The 15,739-nt window shown below is 42.5% G+C and overlaps 1 protein-coding gene across 5 annotated transcripts in view; it reads right to left on the reverse strand.

Moving 5' to 3' along the window:
* Window positions 1–15,739, reverse strand: part of eya4 (EYA transcriptional coactivator and phosphatase 4) — a 42,720-nt gene that overhangs the window by 18,631 nt on the left and 8,350 nt on the right. For 4 of the 5 annotated variants that reach the window (XR_003463201.1, XM_010739333.3, XM_010739334.3 and 1 more), the window contains exon 3: window positions 2,007–2,056. Coding sequence is in view for 3 of the 5 variants with exons in the window: in XM_010739333.3 (XP_010737635.2) it covers window positions 2,007–2,056 (50 nt within the window). In the remaining 2 variants the exon portion in view is untranslated. Of the gene's footprint in view, window positions 1–2,006; window positions 2,057–5,308; window positions 5,745–15,739 lie in introns of those variants that run through there. The other variant, XM_010739337.2, reaches the window with a different exon arrangement.

A 15,739-nucleotide genomic window follows, 5' to 3' on the forward strand; every position in this document is an offset into this window, starting at 1 on the left:
GTGTGTGTGTGTATATACTCTATGTGTGTGTGTATGTGTGTGTAATTCTGGGCTCCAACACAAACCCACAGCCTGCCAGCATGCTTTAGTTTTACAATGTGTTCCACATGCATGACTGCGACGAACCAGCACACAAGGTGGTAATGGTAAAGTGAGAGTGAGTTTGTGCGTGTGTGTGTGTTTGTGTGTGTGTGTGTGTGTGTGTGTGGAGGGTTGGAAGAGGAAGTAAATAGAGAACTGAACAGAGTGCACGCATATCTATATATTTAAATATAGTGGAGTAGAAGTCTGCCTTTAATATTTAGTATCAGGCAACAAATACTCTCCCTTAGGGTCCATAATCCCAAGCGAGAGGTGTGAGTGGTTTTAATCAATTCTCATGCATGCACACTAAAAATAAAATTCTGCAGTGAATGAAACACTCATTTAGCCCTCTTCATCACTGTTGCCACAAACCCACATTATGACATGTCCTTTGCTGGAAGTCATACTTTAATGTTGAGTCAGTGTGTGTGTATGGACAATACCTCATATGAACCTGTGTGTGTGTGTGTGCATCTATGTGTGTGTGTGTGCCCTGACTCATGCTGCCCGCAGGATGGTCACACTTGGTGCTTTTGTGTGAAACATCAAAGCGAGTAATGGCAGAGATGGAGGGAGAATTAAACAAATGCGGGCCGCCCTTCTACCACTTTGTGTGGACGTTCATTTGTGTGTGTGTGTGTGTGTGTATGATACATCTGTGTGGCGGTCTGGAAACAGGCCATCTCAACGCTATGGGCAGATAGCATCGCTACACATGACTGCAACCCACAGTCAGACTGACAGGTATAAACATATAGCTTTCAGCGGATGAGAAAGACACACCTTAAGGGTGCAAAAGAGAGAACTAACGAAAGATAAACACACTAAATCAACTCTCCCTATGCCAACTCTTTTCTTTCGTATTTACAGCTAAACATAAATTCTGCTCTCCTGTAAGTTTTGAACTGAAAACACCGATCACTGTTTTAACATCAACAATGCTTAATGGTGGACGAGATATTAAGCCAAGCCCCGACTTCAAACAAAAGCCTAAAATATCTCTCGCTACACGTGGTATTAACAGCTACGAACTTTCACAGATTATTGTGCTTTTCCACTTTTCACTTTCGCTTTTTCTTTCCCTCTGGTGCGCTTCAACACTCTTCATCCATCCCTTTTTTCTTTTGTCTCTCAACAGCAGGAAATGATTCTGTCTCCCCTCCTTGTCCCGTCTTTTTTTTTTTTTCTTCTCTCTTTCGCTCCTCTCGGGAGGCGATGGCAAGAGTTGGTGTTTCATAAACTCTTTTCTGGTTTTCACATTATGTCTGGTCATTGAAAAAATATGCTGCATCTCGCTGCAATGCGCGGTGTACGGTGTATTCTGTAAAATAAAATAGCTTTAGGGCCAGCAACTGGGGATTATTTACATTATTGATTTACCTGCTACTATTTTTTTTTAACTATTATCTTTTAGTGTCAGAAAATAGTGAAAAACGTCCATCAGATGACTTCTTTATGAGTCTTGTTTTCTCCGAACAGAAGTCCAAAACCCGAAGATATGCAGTTTATGGTGATATATGACAAAGAAAAGCAACAAATCTTCTCATTTGAGAAGCTGGAACCAGAGAATATCTGGCATTTTTGCTTGAAATATGACTGAGAGACTGTTAATCGATTATTAAAAGAGCCAGCAGTTTCAGCTCTAAATAAATTACTGTGCGTGTGCGGCATTGGCCTTCGTTTGGATCAGTATATCTTTTCCTCTGCGTGTGTATGTCGGCCACTGAGGTCTTGGGAAAGTGTTGATGACCTCATCACTGCTTGCAACTGCAGTGAAACCTCACCTCTCTGCACCATGACCAGAGAACTAGGACACACACACATAACAACACAAACACACAGAGACACACACACACACGTAGAGATCTGCAAAAGCTAATGTTGTTTGTCATATTTATACAAACAGACACATATGAGCGTACCTGGCGTCCGAAGGGTCTGGAACATGAGATTCACTGTGTGATTTCTTCACCTGCAGAGAGACCAGAGCAGAGGAAATGTTAACTAAACACACATTACATTACACACATACAGTTCATAAGAACCGGTGTTTAGTGTGCCATAAAACAGCCTCATAAACCAGTGTTTATGAATCAGACAAATTATATTAGTATCACAAACTGTTGTGAATAACAACAAGATAAATTCCCACCCGCACTTCTAAGAAAGGAAGAGAAAAATCAACGAGGGATAAAACTCAAATCCGATGTTAACTCGCCTCAGAGTAAACAGAAAATTGCAAAAGGACGCATCTGACTTTAAATTTTCGGATTCTTAAAAGCGCCGAAATAAAAATAAATCGAGAGCCGGCGTTCCGTATTCGTAGCCACAGCCGTGACAGAAGTGCTAACTGCCATCTAAGTGACAGATATTAACTTTCCCTTGTTCACCCGTGACCCTGCTCCATCCGGAGCTCAAACCCCTTTCTCAACCCTTAAAGAGTTGAAAGGTCATGGCGGGGTCATGTTAGGTCACAGGGCTCACTCCTCACCCTTGAAAACGGGTCGCCGTGGATACTAAATCCAGCCTTAACTCTGTGGGAGTGGGACATTTGGTCATGTCAATCACTGGTGTGCTGGAACTTTTCCTTCATCACTGAAGAGAGATTTAAAAAAAAAATTTTTTTTTTTTAAAGAAAAGAATTAAGAAAACACACTTCAGCCTCGGCGTCTTTCCACCGCAGCACACACAGGCCGGTTTTTATGCGTGTAGCTGTGTGTGAGGGTATGCGGAGCTAGACGGCTAGACCAGCGGTTCTCTATTAAAATTCCTCTCTCTTATTTGGAACAGGAACTAATTACAACAGTAAATGCAGGGCGGAGCGAGGGCCAATGTGTACCAGCTGCCCTATAATCACTGTGTCAACACACTGTCGAGGTGTAGGGCACGCGCGAGGTGCCAAACACACACCCGCACATGGAAATGCACACACACACAGTCAAATTCACGCAGGCAGCATATATTCAAGTCATTTGCACATTATCGCAATCACAGGTAAGTATACAGAGAAAGTGCTTGGCCAAGCAGAGACTAAACTCCAGGTATTTGGGAACTAGGACATTTCTGTGTGTGTGTGTGTGTGTGTGTTATGGTTCTGATTAGAGGATCCTGCTGAGAGCGAATAAGAAGCAGCACTTAGCTGTTTAAGACAGAGTTCAAAGGTTAGCCAGTGCCCTCGTATGGATCACTTTACACACACACACACACACATACACACACACACACACACGCATAAGCCACTTTCATGTCACGTTTCATGCTTTACTGAAATTTAACAAGGCTGTCAGTCACGACATCAACAGCATGGCCGTGAGAAACTGCAATCCACATGTAACGCACACGCGGGGCTACATACAAACGGGTGGGTGAACGAACACACACAGCCCGCATGTGTGCGTATACACACACAGGCGCGCGCACACACGTGTGCATGGAAACACACAACCCTGGCTGTTTCTGTCTCAACATGATCTGTGAAAACACAAGCACACGCAGCCTTTGATCCTTGAAAGCTTTTATCATTGTGCTTCATCCGCTGCACACTTTCTCTGAGCGTTCACCTCTCAGAGTCGCTCACATCTCTCCCTACTTTTATCTTTTCTCTATTGCAGAATAATCGGATAATCCCAAACATTTTTTTTTTTTGCCTTTACTGCTCAGTGCTAAAACTTTATTCGCCCGTTTTAAATTTTATGAATAGTCTCTTATCACATCCACTACACAAAACGTTTATGATCCAGTTCAAGACCCATTAAAATGAAAACGTCATGCGACAGTAAAGCGACAAAAAAAAAAGTCAGATGTTCAGCATCACCCTTCCTCTTTCTGCATCTTGCAGCCAATTTCATCTCTAATAACACAATGAAGGGCCTCTTAGCGTACTCTTTGGTGGCCACGGTGCCTGAAGGGCCCATTTGTGTCATCTGAGCCACATAAATAGGTGACCTTTGACCTGGTTGGCTGGGTGACCGGTCTAGAACACAACCTGCCCCAGCCCGGGGACTCCCTAAGGGATGAATACAGGTACCCCAGGTAATTAGTACTAATAACGATGATTTTATTTAAGGCAATATACCCTACACACATATACACTGCTATGTTTGTGTTCATTTATTAATGCCGGGAATTAAAAAAATTGTATGTGTGTGAGTCAGAAATAATAGTTCTAGTTCTGGTCCTGAATTAGTTTACTTGTATTTTTTAATTTTTTTTTTAATCTCTGCTGTATTTTGCTTTCAAAAGGCTTATCCAAGAAATCAGCGACGTGACAGAGAAGGCACATCAACAAGGTTTGTGTTATTGTTTCTGGCAAACTGTGAAAATGCTGTGCAGGAAGAGAAATGAGAAGGGGGGGGGGACGAAGAAGAATAGCGCTATGTGTTTCTGGTAATAACCCAACCCATCTGCAATTGGACATTTGATACCGTACCGAGTTCCACATGCACGTGCGCACACGCACACACATACACACACACAAATGGTATATGAAGACTTTAAGAAAATGTTTTTTTTACCACTTGTGTATCAAGAACATTTTGATCTATAGTCACATTTCATTTTTTTGATAATAATAACAATTTCTGATAATATCCATGTAAATAATATCACTTTTAAAGAATTGCCATAATTTTGAATGGCTGTGTGTTGCTACTAATTGTTCATTTTAATGAGGAATTCATTTTCAGGAGATAAACCTACATCAGATATCAAATGTTGAATATTTAGAAGAATATTTATTAATGAGAATTCACAAAACTCGCTCCATTTACATGTAGTAAAGGAATAAAGAAAAATAACGTATTTGTTTTGCTATTGATTTTATGTAACGTGTTTTGAAATGATCTCAGCATATTCATGGTGTAAATTCATTTAACTTACATTCATTTCAGTAATACCCTGAGACAGTCATAGTGCTGTCACCATAACCTTTTAACCTTAGTTTGCTTTGAAAATTGCTCCCATTCAGACATTAATTAATGTCATATCAGGTATTGTATAGCAACGTTCATCTTTCCTTTAAATACAGCAGCAGGCATTTATTAAGAGTGGCTAACAAAATAAGAATAAACAAAATAGAATATTAAAGATCCTTATATTACAGAAAACGCTACAATTGATTGATAAAAAAACAAATACCGGTAAATTAAAATAACTAAACCATTAGTTTAAGCATGAAACACACACACACACACACACACAGTCAGCGTTAGAGATGCATTCTTACCTCAGGGTGTAATCAGGTCAGTTAGCAGTCCTGTACTTCCACAAAGCATTACAGAGCTGTACGATCCACTAGCTTCCTCTCACACACAGGCTTGCTGGTCTCACACACAAACAGAAGCACACACACGCACACACACACACGCACACACACACACACTCCACTAACGCGAACGCACAGCTTCAGCTCGTCTCTATCTACCTGCCTCTCACTTTGTAGTCCAGGTGTCACGTTTTTCTTGCTTTTGCTCTACAGGAGAAAATGCATTCTTTTTCTCTTTCTCTTTGAGTCTCTCGCTTTCACTCTGAGCAAACATGTAGCGGCTGGAGAAAAGACACACGCTGCAATTTTTTAAAACTACACTTTTCTCTCTTTATCTCTCTGTCTGTGAGGTCAATCCATGCACAGCGCCTATCTTCCCCGACTCTAGACGACTCTAATGGGGAAAATTTCACTCCTGTTTCCCTCCTCCTCTGCCTCCTCCCCCTCTTTTTCTCTTCTCCTCCTCCTCCTCCTCCTCCTCCACCCCCTCCTCCTCTCTCGCTCTCTCTCCCTCTCCCTCTCCCTCTCTTGGCTGTCACTCACTACAGACTCACTCAAGCTTAAAAGGCAAAGAACTTTTTAAACTGTAGTTATAGCTTTTATGTTTGGGTCCATTAAAGTATGATTTCCACTTTGTAACTAGCCTGTGTGTAAAAATATAATGATTTCAAAAGGCATAAACACATCCAATCAAATCTTGCTGATGGTAGCTCGAGCCTGATTACTTCCACGAAGCTAAGGCAGTAAATGGAGACGCGGAGGAGTGGACGTAATCTCTTGCTGTAGAAAGTACAGGCCAGACCATAAACTTCACACCGTGCAATTGACCCCCTCCTTCCACACGCTCACGCACCCTCCCCCATCTCACCCACACCGCACACGAGACTCACATGTCCACCTGAACGCACAACCAATCTGTGTTAATTGAAACCACACTAGCTGCACGTGTGTGTCATATTGTGAAGTGTAGCCAAATCGGAGGGGTCAGTGCAGGGGTGTGGTGGACTCCACCACGGCTGCCTCGGTCTGAAGATGGCACTCTTTCACTGTGGTCACCAAGGTGTTATCAGGGGAGGCACATGTCCAACACACACACACACTCATACTGTACACACACCAATTTCTGACTCATCTTGTCCAAAAATACCAGTGTTTTCCGTTGTGGCGCTCATGACTTTGAAACACGTCTCCCAGTTACTCTGGATAATCCACATACCTCACTGTGAACAGTTTTCACTGGAATTACTTCTACCTATGAAAACTGCTCATTGTGTCTTGGTGTTACCAGGAAGAAATGATCTCAAAGTTATCACTGACTTTCACACATGTATTTTAGCATCTTTGTCAGTGGGGTTCCATAAAACCTTACCCTGTGTTGTGGAGAAATTGCTGAAGTCAAAGGTCAATGGTGAGGTCAGGAAGGAAGAAAGTTATGCTGTATTTTTTTATTGACACTTGATCAAGGAGAATTAGAGACACTCTCAAAGTTCATCAGAAGTGCCTGAGTCAGTCTCACATTCTGCCCAACTCATCCTGGTGGATCGACTTTAAACCCCAAGATAACACCACAAATACAAACGTCCAGAATTAGTCAAAGAGAATGTTTTTATTCATGCAGGTGTTATTGTCAGCATATTCTAGTCTGGAGACACAAATGTCTGTTTACAGTCAACGGCAAGCTATCTATTATGTCTAGTGAGGCAGCAATAGGTCTCTTCGACCCTGGCCACCACAATGTTGAGATAGACTGGCACCTACTGTTCCCAACCAAAGCAAAACAACTAATACTGCCGAGGACCTCAAGGCCCACATGTGACCTTGTGTAACCTAAGGACAGAAAACACCCTGCATCTATGGTTAGTGTCTGATATCTGCCCTTACCCCACCTTGAACATGCTACAAAATACAACTTGTCAGGCTATTAAGGCTAACAGTTACCTGACAGGATGCATCTCATACAAACGGGATCTGTTCCAAACATCAGTGTGGTGGTGTAGTTGCTGGCTGCAACCAGCTCGCCTCGCCCTCGTCCTTCCTTTAGAAACTACAGTGGCTGCAAAAAGTACAAAAAAACTCGAAAGGCCCTATTTAGAGCATGTTTGTCCATTCTGGGTTACTGTAGAAATACAACATGGTGGACGCTGTGGAAGAGGATGGTGCATTCTGAGGTAACAAAAATATAACAATTCTTATTTCCAGATGATTGTACACTGATGAAAACATAGTTATGCATCCTCCACTCCTGATGTTCTGTGAATAGAGCCACGTAAATCTTAGACACTGGACCGCCACTAAAACTTTAATAGAACCGATACATGTTATTTGATTGGTATATTTATGCATTGTTCAAGTAAGGGGGAAGTGACTCTTTAACAACTTTGGACGTTACTGTACATCCATGGGTCAACATAAAACAGCTGAGAAGAGTGCTGAATGTATACAGGCCTGGAGACCAATTTGGAACAGAGCCACTGTCTCCAAATGTGCACCAGCCACCTTTAGCTCGGTCACTATGGTGACAGCATGCGGGCCCTGTCCCACAGCATTTATCCCCCAACCCCAATAAACACCTTGATTGATAGACTGTCCGTGGACCTGCGTGCGTACATCAGTGCGAACGTCTGTTGAAACACGCATGCCGACACGCACTCATGTGTGCGTGTGCTGGACGTTTGAGAGCGTATGTGGAGGACTAGCTGTCAGAACAGATTAGGGTGTTGCCGAAGTGCTTGACAACTCAAGCACTTTATTATTAGCTAGGCAGGACCCCATCAGGAGGGGGCCGTCCAAAAACATCCCAGATGAAATATTTTCACAGCAAGTGGAGAAGGCAGCAGGGGAGGTGTCCCAAAACTCTGAAATCCACACACACACACACACACACATCCATCAGTGAGTTTTCATTTGTCTCCATTGAGTAAAGCTGCATTAAATCATGTCTGTGATCAGAGACAATGAGGAGCCAATTTAAATGGGAGATATGAAGACCACCAGGATGGCAAGGAGGATGGAAATCCCTCCCACACAAAAAAAGCGAAAAAGCCAAAAAAAACACAAACCAAAACAAAACAGTAGCATGGCACGGGCACATCAGAGCGGTGAAGTGAGCAAAGGAAGCCAGTAGTATATTAGACAGCTAAATGACAGGCCTGGCTTTGGTTTTTGTTGACTTTAGTACTGTTTTAAAAGTGTCTGGTGAAGGTGCCTCGCTCCCTTTTTAAGAGGCCCTCGAGAGTAACTTTGTTCTTCAAGTGGAACAACAGCAGTTTATCTCCCACTCAGCAGACAGTATGACAGACAGGGACAGACTCTGCTCCTCTTCATCACTTTGACTTGTTGTTCTTTATTTTGAAGCGAGATTTTGTTTCTTGGTTTGGCCCATTTTTTGAATTTTATCTCTAGAGAGTGCCTTTTAAATCGCTTCACGTGTGTGTGTGTTTTATAATAAATCAATGCAATTCATTCATTAGGATTTAATGAATTTACTTTATTAATGAAGAGTTTGATGAAAAGATCCAAATACTGCCATGTTTGGACAATACATATGAAGCTTAGGTAAGCTTGGTTATCTTAGCTTTACAAACTGGAAACACACTGGACAGCTTGCCTGGTTGTGTTTAAAGTGAACAAAGTCCACATGGTAGTCCAACCCGCTGCTGGCTTCATATTCATCGTACAGACGCGAGAGTGGTGTCAATCTTCTCACTCTGCAAACAGCGTCCGAGTCTTTCACACATGTAGAAACACACATACGCACGCACGCACACACCTGTGCAACGTGATCAAGCCATCCCTCTCCGACATTGGCTGGTGTGTGTTGACCACAAAACACACTCATGAAGGATGTTACTCACCACACAAACACAACCTCCATCTCTATCTATCCTCCACATCATTCTCCCTCTCTCTCACACACACACACACACACACACAGACTCCACGCACACGCACACACACACACAGTCTTACACGTTTACCTGTCCCCTGCTCAAAGCTCTCCCCATTTGTATGAGTGGTTATCGGTGTGGTAACTCTATCCCCCTCCTTTCATGTAAAATACATTGTGCTGAGCCTCCTCCCTCCCTCCCAACCTCCACCACTCCTCCTACAACCCCCAGTTCCCCAGGCCTGGGGAGGTGTAAAACTATCCCTCTCTTTATGCCTCCAAAAATGCCCCTTTTTCAGATGTAGTAGGAAGCTATAAAAGAAAAAAAGAAGTGAGGGAGTGAAAGGGAAGAACAGGGTGAGTCTGTGGAGCAGGGGGGAGGAGGAGGAGGAGGAGGTGTTTGGGTAAAAAGGTACTCTCCAAAAACATCTCTCTCTCTCTCTCTAGGTGTACCTCTCTTTACCTGCCTACGCTCACATGAATTTGCCAAGAGCTGCCTGGTATTTCTCACAATGTGAAGGACCCAGGAATGGAAGTATGTTCGCACACAGTTTCTGCACCTGAAGTATCACATGTCTCTGAACCTTTATCTTTGAATCGCCCAGGGAGAGAAAAAAGAAGACAAAAATAGAGCTACACTGGCCTCTTCATTGAACCCCCCCCCCTCCCCTCAAGACAATAGAAACAATCTGAGAAATGAGAGAACAACACGCAGCATGATCGCTCCAAGCCATACAGCACCTGAGAAGTTATGCCATTCAAGACACAGAAAGGAGTTACGGTGAATTTTAACTCGCTGGCATGAGTCCTCGCACAGCATGTGATGCGAAAAGACTTTTCATGACTGCACAGATAACTGAAATAAATCCACGTCACTGATTTGTAGCATAAAATACCACTTTACACTTTAAAGCCGCCATCCATACATTTCTGTGCATTTATTGTGCAGAAAAGCTTGATTCAAAATGTCTTCAAACAACCGAATTAAGTGGATTTAAATCTATTTTTTGACAAATATGATGAAGCTGGACAGCGTTTTCAATCATAGTGAATGCGTTTTTGGTGTTTTCACCACACAGATAGTGATTATTATGATACAAAGTTATGTAACTGGGGATGAAACGATATGTTAGTTAATCGATCGGTCAGTCAAAAGTCATTCTTTAAACAAAATAAAAATAAAAGCTAGATAGACTGATCATGGGGCGCAAACGTGAGCCAATGCTGTAAAATCTCTTGCTAGATTGGTACTATGTTTCTTGGTTTAAGTTCCACTTTCACAGTATCACGCGTTCCCGATTAATAGATGGATTTCTTTTGACTACAAAGTAACAAATCACAGACTTTAAGTAAGCAAGAAATTCCTGCTGGGTGAAACGTTCAAATACTGTCTTGTGTTTTACGTAACTATGGACAAACAAAGCTGCAAGTGTGGTCAGTGCGCTGTACTAATTTTAGATTCCCAAAGATTATATTATTTAATCAACTTGTAGTGAATACACATGTTTGGGGAGGAAGAGCAGTGGAGGAGAACAGTGACTCTCCATCCTCCTCGCCGTCCTGGTGGTCTTCATATCTGCCATTTAAATTGGCTCCTCATTGTCTCTGAGAGTGAGGGGATCACAGACATGATTTAATGCAGCTTTACTCAATGGAGACAAATGAAAACTCACTGATGGATGTGTGTGGGTGTGTGTGTGTGTGTGTGTGTGTACGTGGGTCGGTTCTGCGCTGTTAATTGTGAAGCGTTTGGCCTCGACTGCCCCTGCTCAGCTAATCTGATGAGAGTGATTAAAAAAACAACTGGGAGAAACCTAAACCAGTGCATGGCTGACCAGACACACACACACACACACACACACACACACACACACTCTGACCATCAATCTACTCAGTGGCAAGAACACACAACTCAATATGAAATGTCTAAAAGGTACAAAACGTCAGGCACTGGGGCAGATAACTGCAGAGAACTGAAGGAATTAAGTGTAGTGAGAAAAATGATGAGTTGATTGATCATTAACATTTATCTATAACATTTTATAGATAGAAAATGATTAATAATCAATTAACTGAAAATCAGCAGCCTTTAAATAATTGATCTGAATGACTCCATACATGAGTCATTACATGACTCGCAGCTCCATGCGCTATGTAGGATATAATATTACAGATACTGTGTGTCATCACTCTGAAACTACCATGGCTACATTTAGAAACATAGAAGAAGAAGGTACAACAAGCAGCGGCTCGCAGGTGGGTCAGTCATCACAAACTCACGCTGTGCAGCCAAGCATTGGTCAGACTCACAGATCTTTATACATTATAGTGTAGCTGACGTTTGTGAATAAACCAAATGGGAAGATAAAATGACAACAGCATATAGAATTATGAAACGGTGCAGCCATTAAACGCCAAAAAGCTGGGACAATCACATATGACACGGTTAGAAAGTGTTGCATAAGATGATTTTAACAACCTTGAAGCTACTCAAGGGAGAATACGAATGGGGGAAAGGTTGTTAAAGTGTTAACTAACATGTTAGGGAGCATGTTTTTTTTTGTTTTTTTTCAAAACACATCCACTGGTCTTTATATGGACTCCATGTTTTCTAGTAGAATTCAACTTGGACTGAGAGAGTGGACTGGACTGGAGTTCCTCTCTGCTGCTGTGTGAGACTTAAAGAAACACAACACCATCACCACCACCATCCACCACCCCCCCACCACCCTTCCTCATCCCCAACCCAACCGCAGCTACCGCACCCCCTGCTCGGTCCCCCACACCGCAAGCCTTCCCCTCTCCTCTCCTAACCCCCTCCCCGAGCACCTCCACATCCCACCGTGAAAAATCAATGAGGTGTGTGTGTGTGTGTGTGTGTGTGTGTGTGTGTGTGTGCGTGTTGGGGGGGGGGAAAAAGATCAGGTAAGCGAGCAAAGAACTGAAAAGCAAAAAAAGTGCTTGTGTGTGTTAAGACTGAAAGTCTAATAGTCTAAGAGAGTCCGAGTGTCCGTGGTGGTCATAACTTGTGTGTGTGTGTGTGTGTGTGAGTCTGTGTGTGTAAGTGCGTGTCTGTGGCAGCAGTAGCAGCAGCAGCAGCAGCAGCAGCATCAATAATTAAAGCTAATCTCATTAGGCCTCAGATCCCTTTCAGACGCTTTTAATTAAATGATGAATGGCCTCCCAGCTGCCTGTTAAATAATGCTGCTCATGACATCACAGTGTGTGCATGTGAGAGGTACAACATAAGGTAGATACCCTTAAAAAAAAAAAAAAGGACATCCAGCAGACAGATAGGTATGCTCTCTCTCACAAACACACACACACACACACACGCCATCTGCTCTCAGATTCAATATGCAGCCGATTATTAGAGGTTACTGCTGCCCTCTGCGCCGCCGGAGAGAGCAAACAGGAGTTGAATGTCTCAAAAGTCGCAAGCTGTTCCATCACACGAGGCCTTGAAACACTTCATATTATCTTACTAATAAAATCACCCACAATACCATATGTCCGCAGAGAAGGAAGGCAGATTACGGGAGAAGAGGATGTACGTAAGTGTGAAAAAGAAAAGAGGGAAGGGCAGGGAGTCCAAAAAAGGGACAGTGGAGTGCTCGGGGGTGTGAGAAAGATAAAGATAAAGGAAGACAAAGAGACACAGAAGACCATAGGCCAAATTAGAGAATGAGAGCAACAGGTAAAGCAGAGGACAGGTAAGGGTGCCAAAGCGCCCTGGGCTCCAGACAGCATGGACCTGGCTATGAGAACACCCATAATCCCTTCTGTTTCTCATCCCCCCTCTACTCTCTCGCTCCCTCCCTCCCCCTGTGCTCCCTGCTCTCGGGCTGGCTCTGTATCGGATTGCTGACTTCACAATAGGCCCTGAATCATCACTCTAGTCAGAGAGACACAGAGAGAGACGAAGAGGCGGGGAGGCCTGCGGAGAAAGACAAGGTAGGACAGACAGACAGACAGACAGACAGACAGAGACAGGAAGAATCAAGGACAGGGAGGGTAAAACGTGTCATCAATGTGGGCATCAACGATGAATAGATCCAGTTCAAACTGATGTTGACAAATGCACTTCCTCGGGAAATCTTAAATACATCAATAAATAAATCTGGCACAAATTTAACAGAAAAAAAAATGTCAATTTTGAAATGATCTCACGAAGACTGGAAAGCTCGCAGCATGTTTTGGTTGTTCTGTACTACCACACGTTAATACTAAATATATAACTACAAAAAAAGGGTTTAGGGTTCACATTATTCAGATACCTGGCAGGTATCAAGACCATTTATGTAGGTCTGGAGTAGTGCTTAAAAATTAGTAAGTGAAATTTTTGATAATCTATTAAACATTAAAGCCTCATTCTGTACGCCTGTCCTCACACTATGTATTTTTTTGATCTATGTATGATCACCCATGAGTAATACGTAACGCTTTATGACATTAGGTCACACACCACCAACTATTTCACTGATTTCGGTGAGACAAGATTTTATTATATGGGGAAAAAAATTCTGTTTTTTTGATAGTAAAGTAAATTTCTGCAAACTATAGCTGCTGTTAGCTCAGTTTGTTAGCCAAGCTACACAGTGAGCTCAGGGCACCAGGGAAGTGTTAGTGTTTGTATCACAGGTATTTTGGACCTTCGGGGAAAAAAAGAGGCTTTCAGGAAGCTAAGAACAGAAAATGAAAGAGTGACAGAGCAAGAAGTCGCCAAACAAGAGTAAACCTGGAAATAGCTTTTGGTCGTTGGTGAGAGCTTTGTGAAATAAGAGGCTGAAAGACAGATGCCAAGCTGGGTTTCTTGCTGTTGGATCAGTAAGTAATATTGTGTTGTTGCAACAGCTTTATGTTTGGCTGTTAGCAAACTCGTTTTTGATCATAACACATGCACGCGTACAGCTGTCCATATTTACAACAATGGTATTGCACTCTGAAACTGGGGGCGCTAAATTACAAAAATAGTCATTTATGGTCATTTATTTGTTTATCAAGCACAAATGACAAAGATTTTTTGGTTTCAGCCTCTCAAGTATGAAAATTAGCTTCTTTTATATGTTTAAATACCAGTGAGAACGGAATATGATGCTCACTGATGCTTGGACAAAACAGACCTTAACTTCTAAATGTATTATAATCTCAATGGTTTTCAGCCAGGAATTAAATACATATGCTGCAATGACGATGATCAGCAATGTTCGATAATCTAAGACAGAAAAAATTAAAGAAAGGGATTCATCGATAATGAAAATAACCATCAGCACCAGAGACCCAGGTCACAGCCCATCTGGCCTCTGCGACCCCTGAGCTACCTCTCTGATTCTACGTTGCAGACAGAGAAATACAATCTCCCAGCAGAGAAGCAGAGGAAGTTCTCGCGGCAGGCAGGGCAGGCAGGTTCCTCCGTAACCAAAGCACAATTGTTGCAATTTCATTTCCTTCCCAGCAAAATGAGGAAATATGCTCCTTTTTTTGTAACCAGTGGCAGATGAGCGTTTGGCCAGAAGACCAGGCCGAACAAACGGTGGGCTGTGCTATCGCAGGCTCTATTTATGGAAGTTGCTGGGAACAAAGAATGAAATGTTTTAGTGCTTTACCAAAGACTTCTGTGCATGTAATGTAATTTTCAGAGTTTGGAAGAATTCACTGTTGTTTCTGGTATAGGTTCTTCAACAATCAACTCAGTAGAGAGAAATACAACATCTGGCAATAAAGCGATTTTCCTTGAAAACTCTGAGTAATCAATAAAACGAGGAATCTTGGCTGGAAAAATTGTGCCCTGATTGACTTCCATTAAACAAGCACGGTCACAATATGAGACCGTCTCCACTCAGATGACCTCAGCCATCCCACACCACAGAAAGTATATGTGTATAACAGAGAAAGAAACACCTACACACACATACTCTCACACAGACACGCACAGCAGACACTCAAGCACACATATCATGTGGTTTCCTGTCTGGTGCGTTCCTCTAGAAAGCCCACGCCGGTTGCTCTGGGTTTCTAGATTGATTCTCCAGTCTGTTTGGGGGGTTTGACTCTGTCGGACTGTGACTGGCTCAGAGTCTGTCTGTGACCTGCTCACCTCACACCTAGCTGGCTTTCCCTGGCCGGCCAGATGCTCAACTCTCTCTTATATATACGAGTTATAAATTAACTGAACTGAGTAGGTTTTGGTAAAAGACAGACAGTTTGGTTGTTTCAAGCGTCTTAAATAAAAGTGATGTCAAAACAAAGAGCCTGTAGAAGTCATAAAAGTAGGATTCTTTATCTGCAGTATTTACTGGGGCTGATTTTCCAAAAAGTTTCCATAAGTCAGCATAGATCCTCGAGAAGAACAAAAAGTTCGCAAAAAAAAGATTAGATCAGAAGATCAATACTGGTGTCTGTTAAGTACAGCCAGATGCTGCCAGCCTGGCTTGTAGGTAGCAGATCTGCCTACAAAAACCTATAACACTCACAAATTGACATTAATTTGTTTTATCTGTATAAAA

The sequence above is a fragment of the Larimichthys crocea genome, chromosome XI (assembly GCF_000972845.2).
Source record: "Larimichthys crocea isolate SSNF chromosome XI, L_crocea_2.0, whole genome shotgun sequence".
Taxonomy (NCBI): domain Eukaryota; kingdom Metazoa; phylum Chordata; class Actinopteri; family Sciaenidae; genus Larimichthys; species Larimichthys crocea.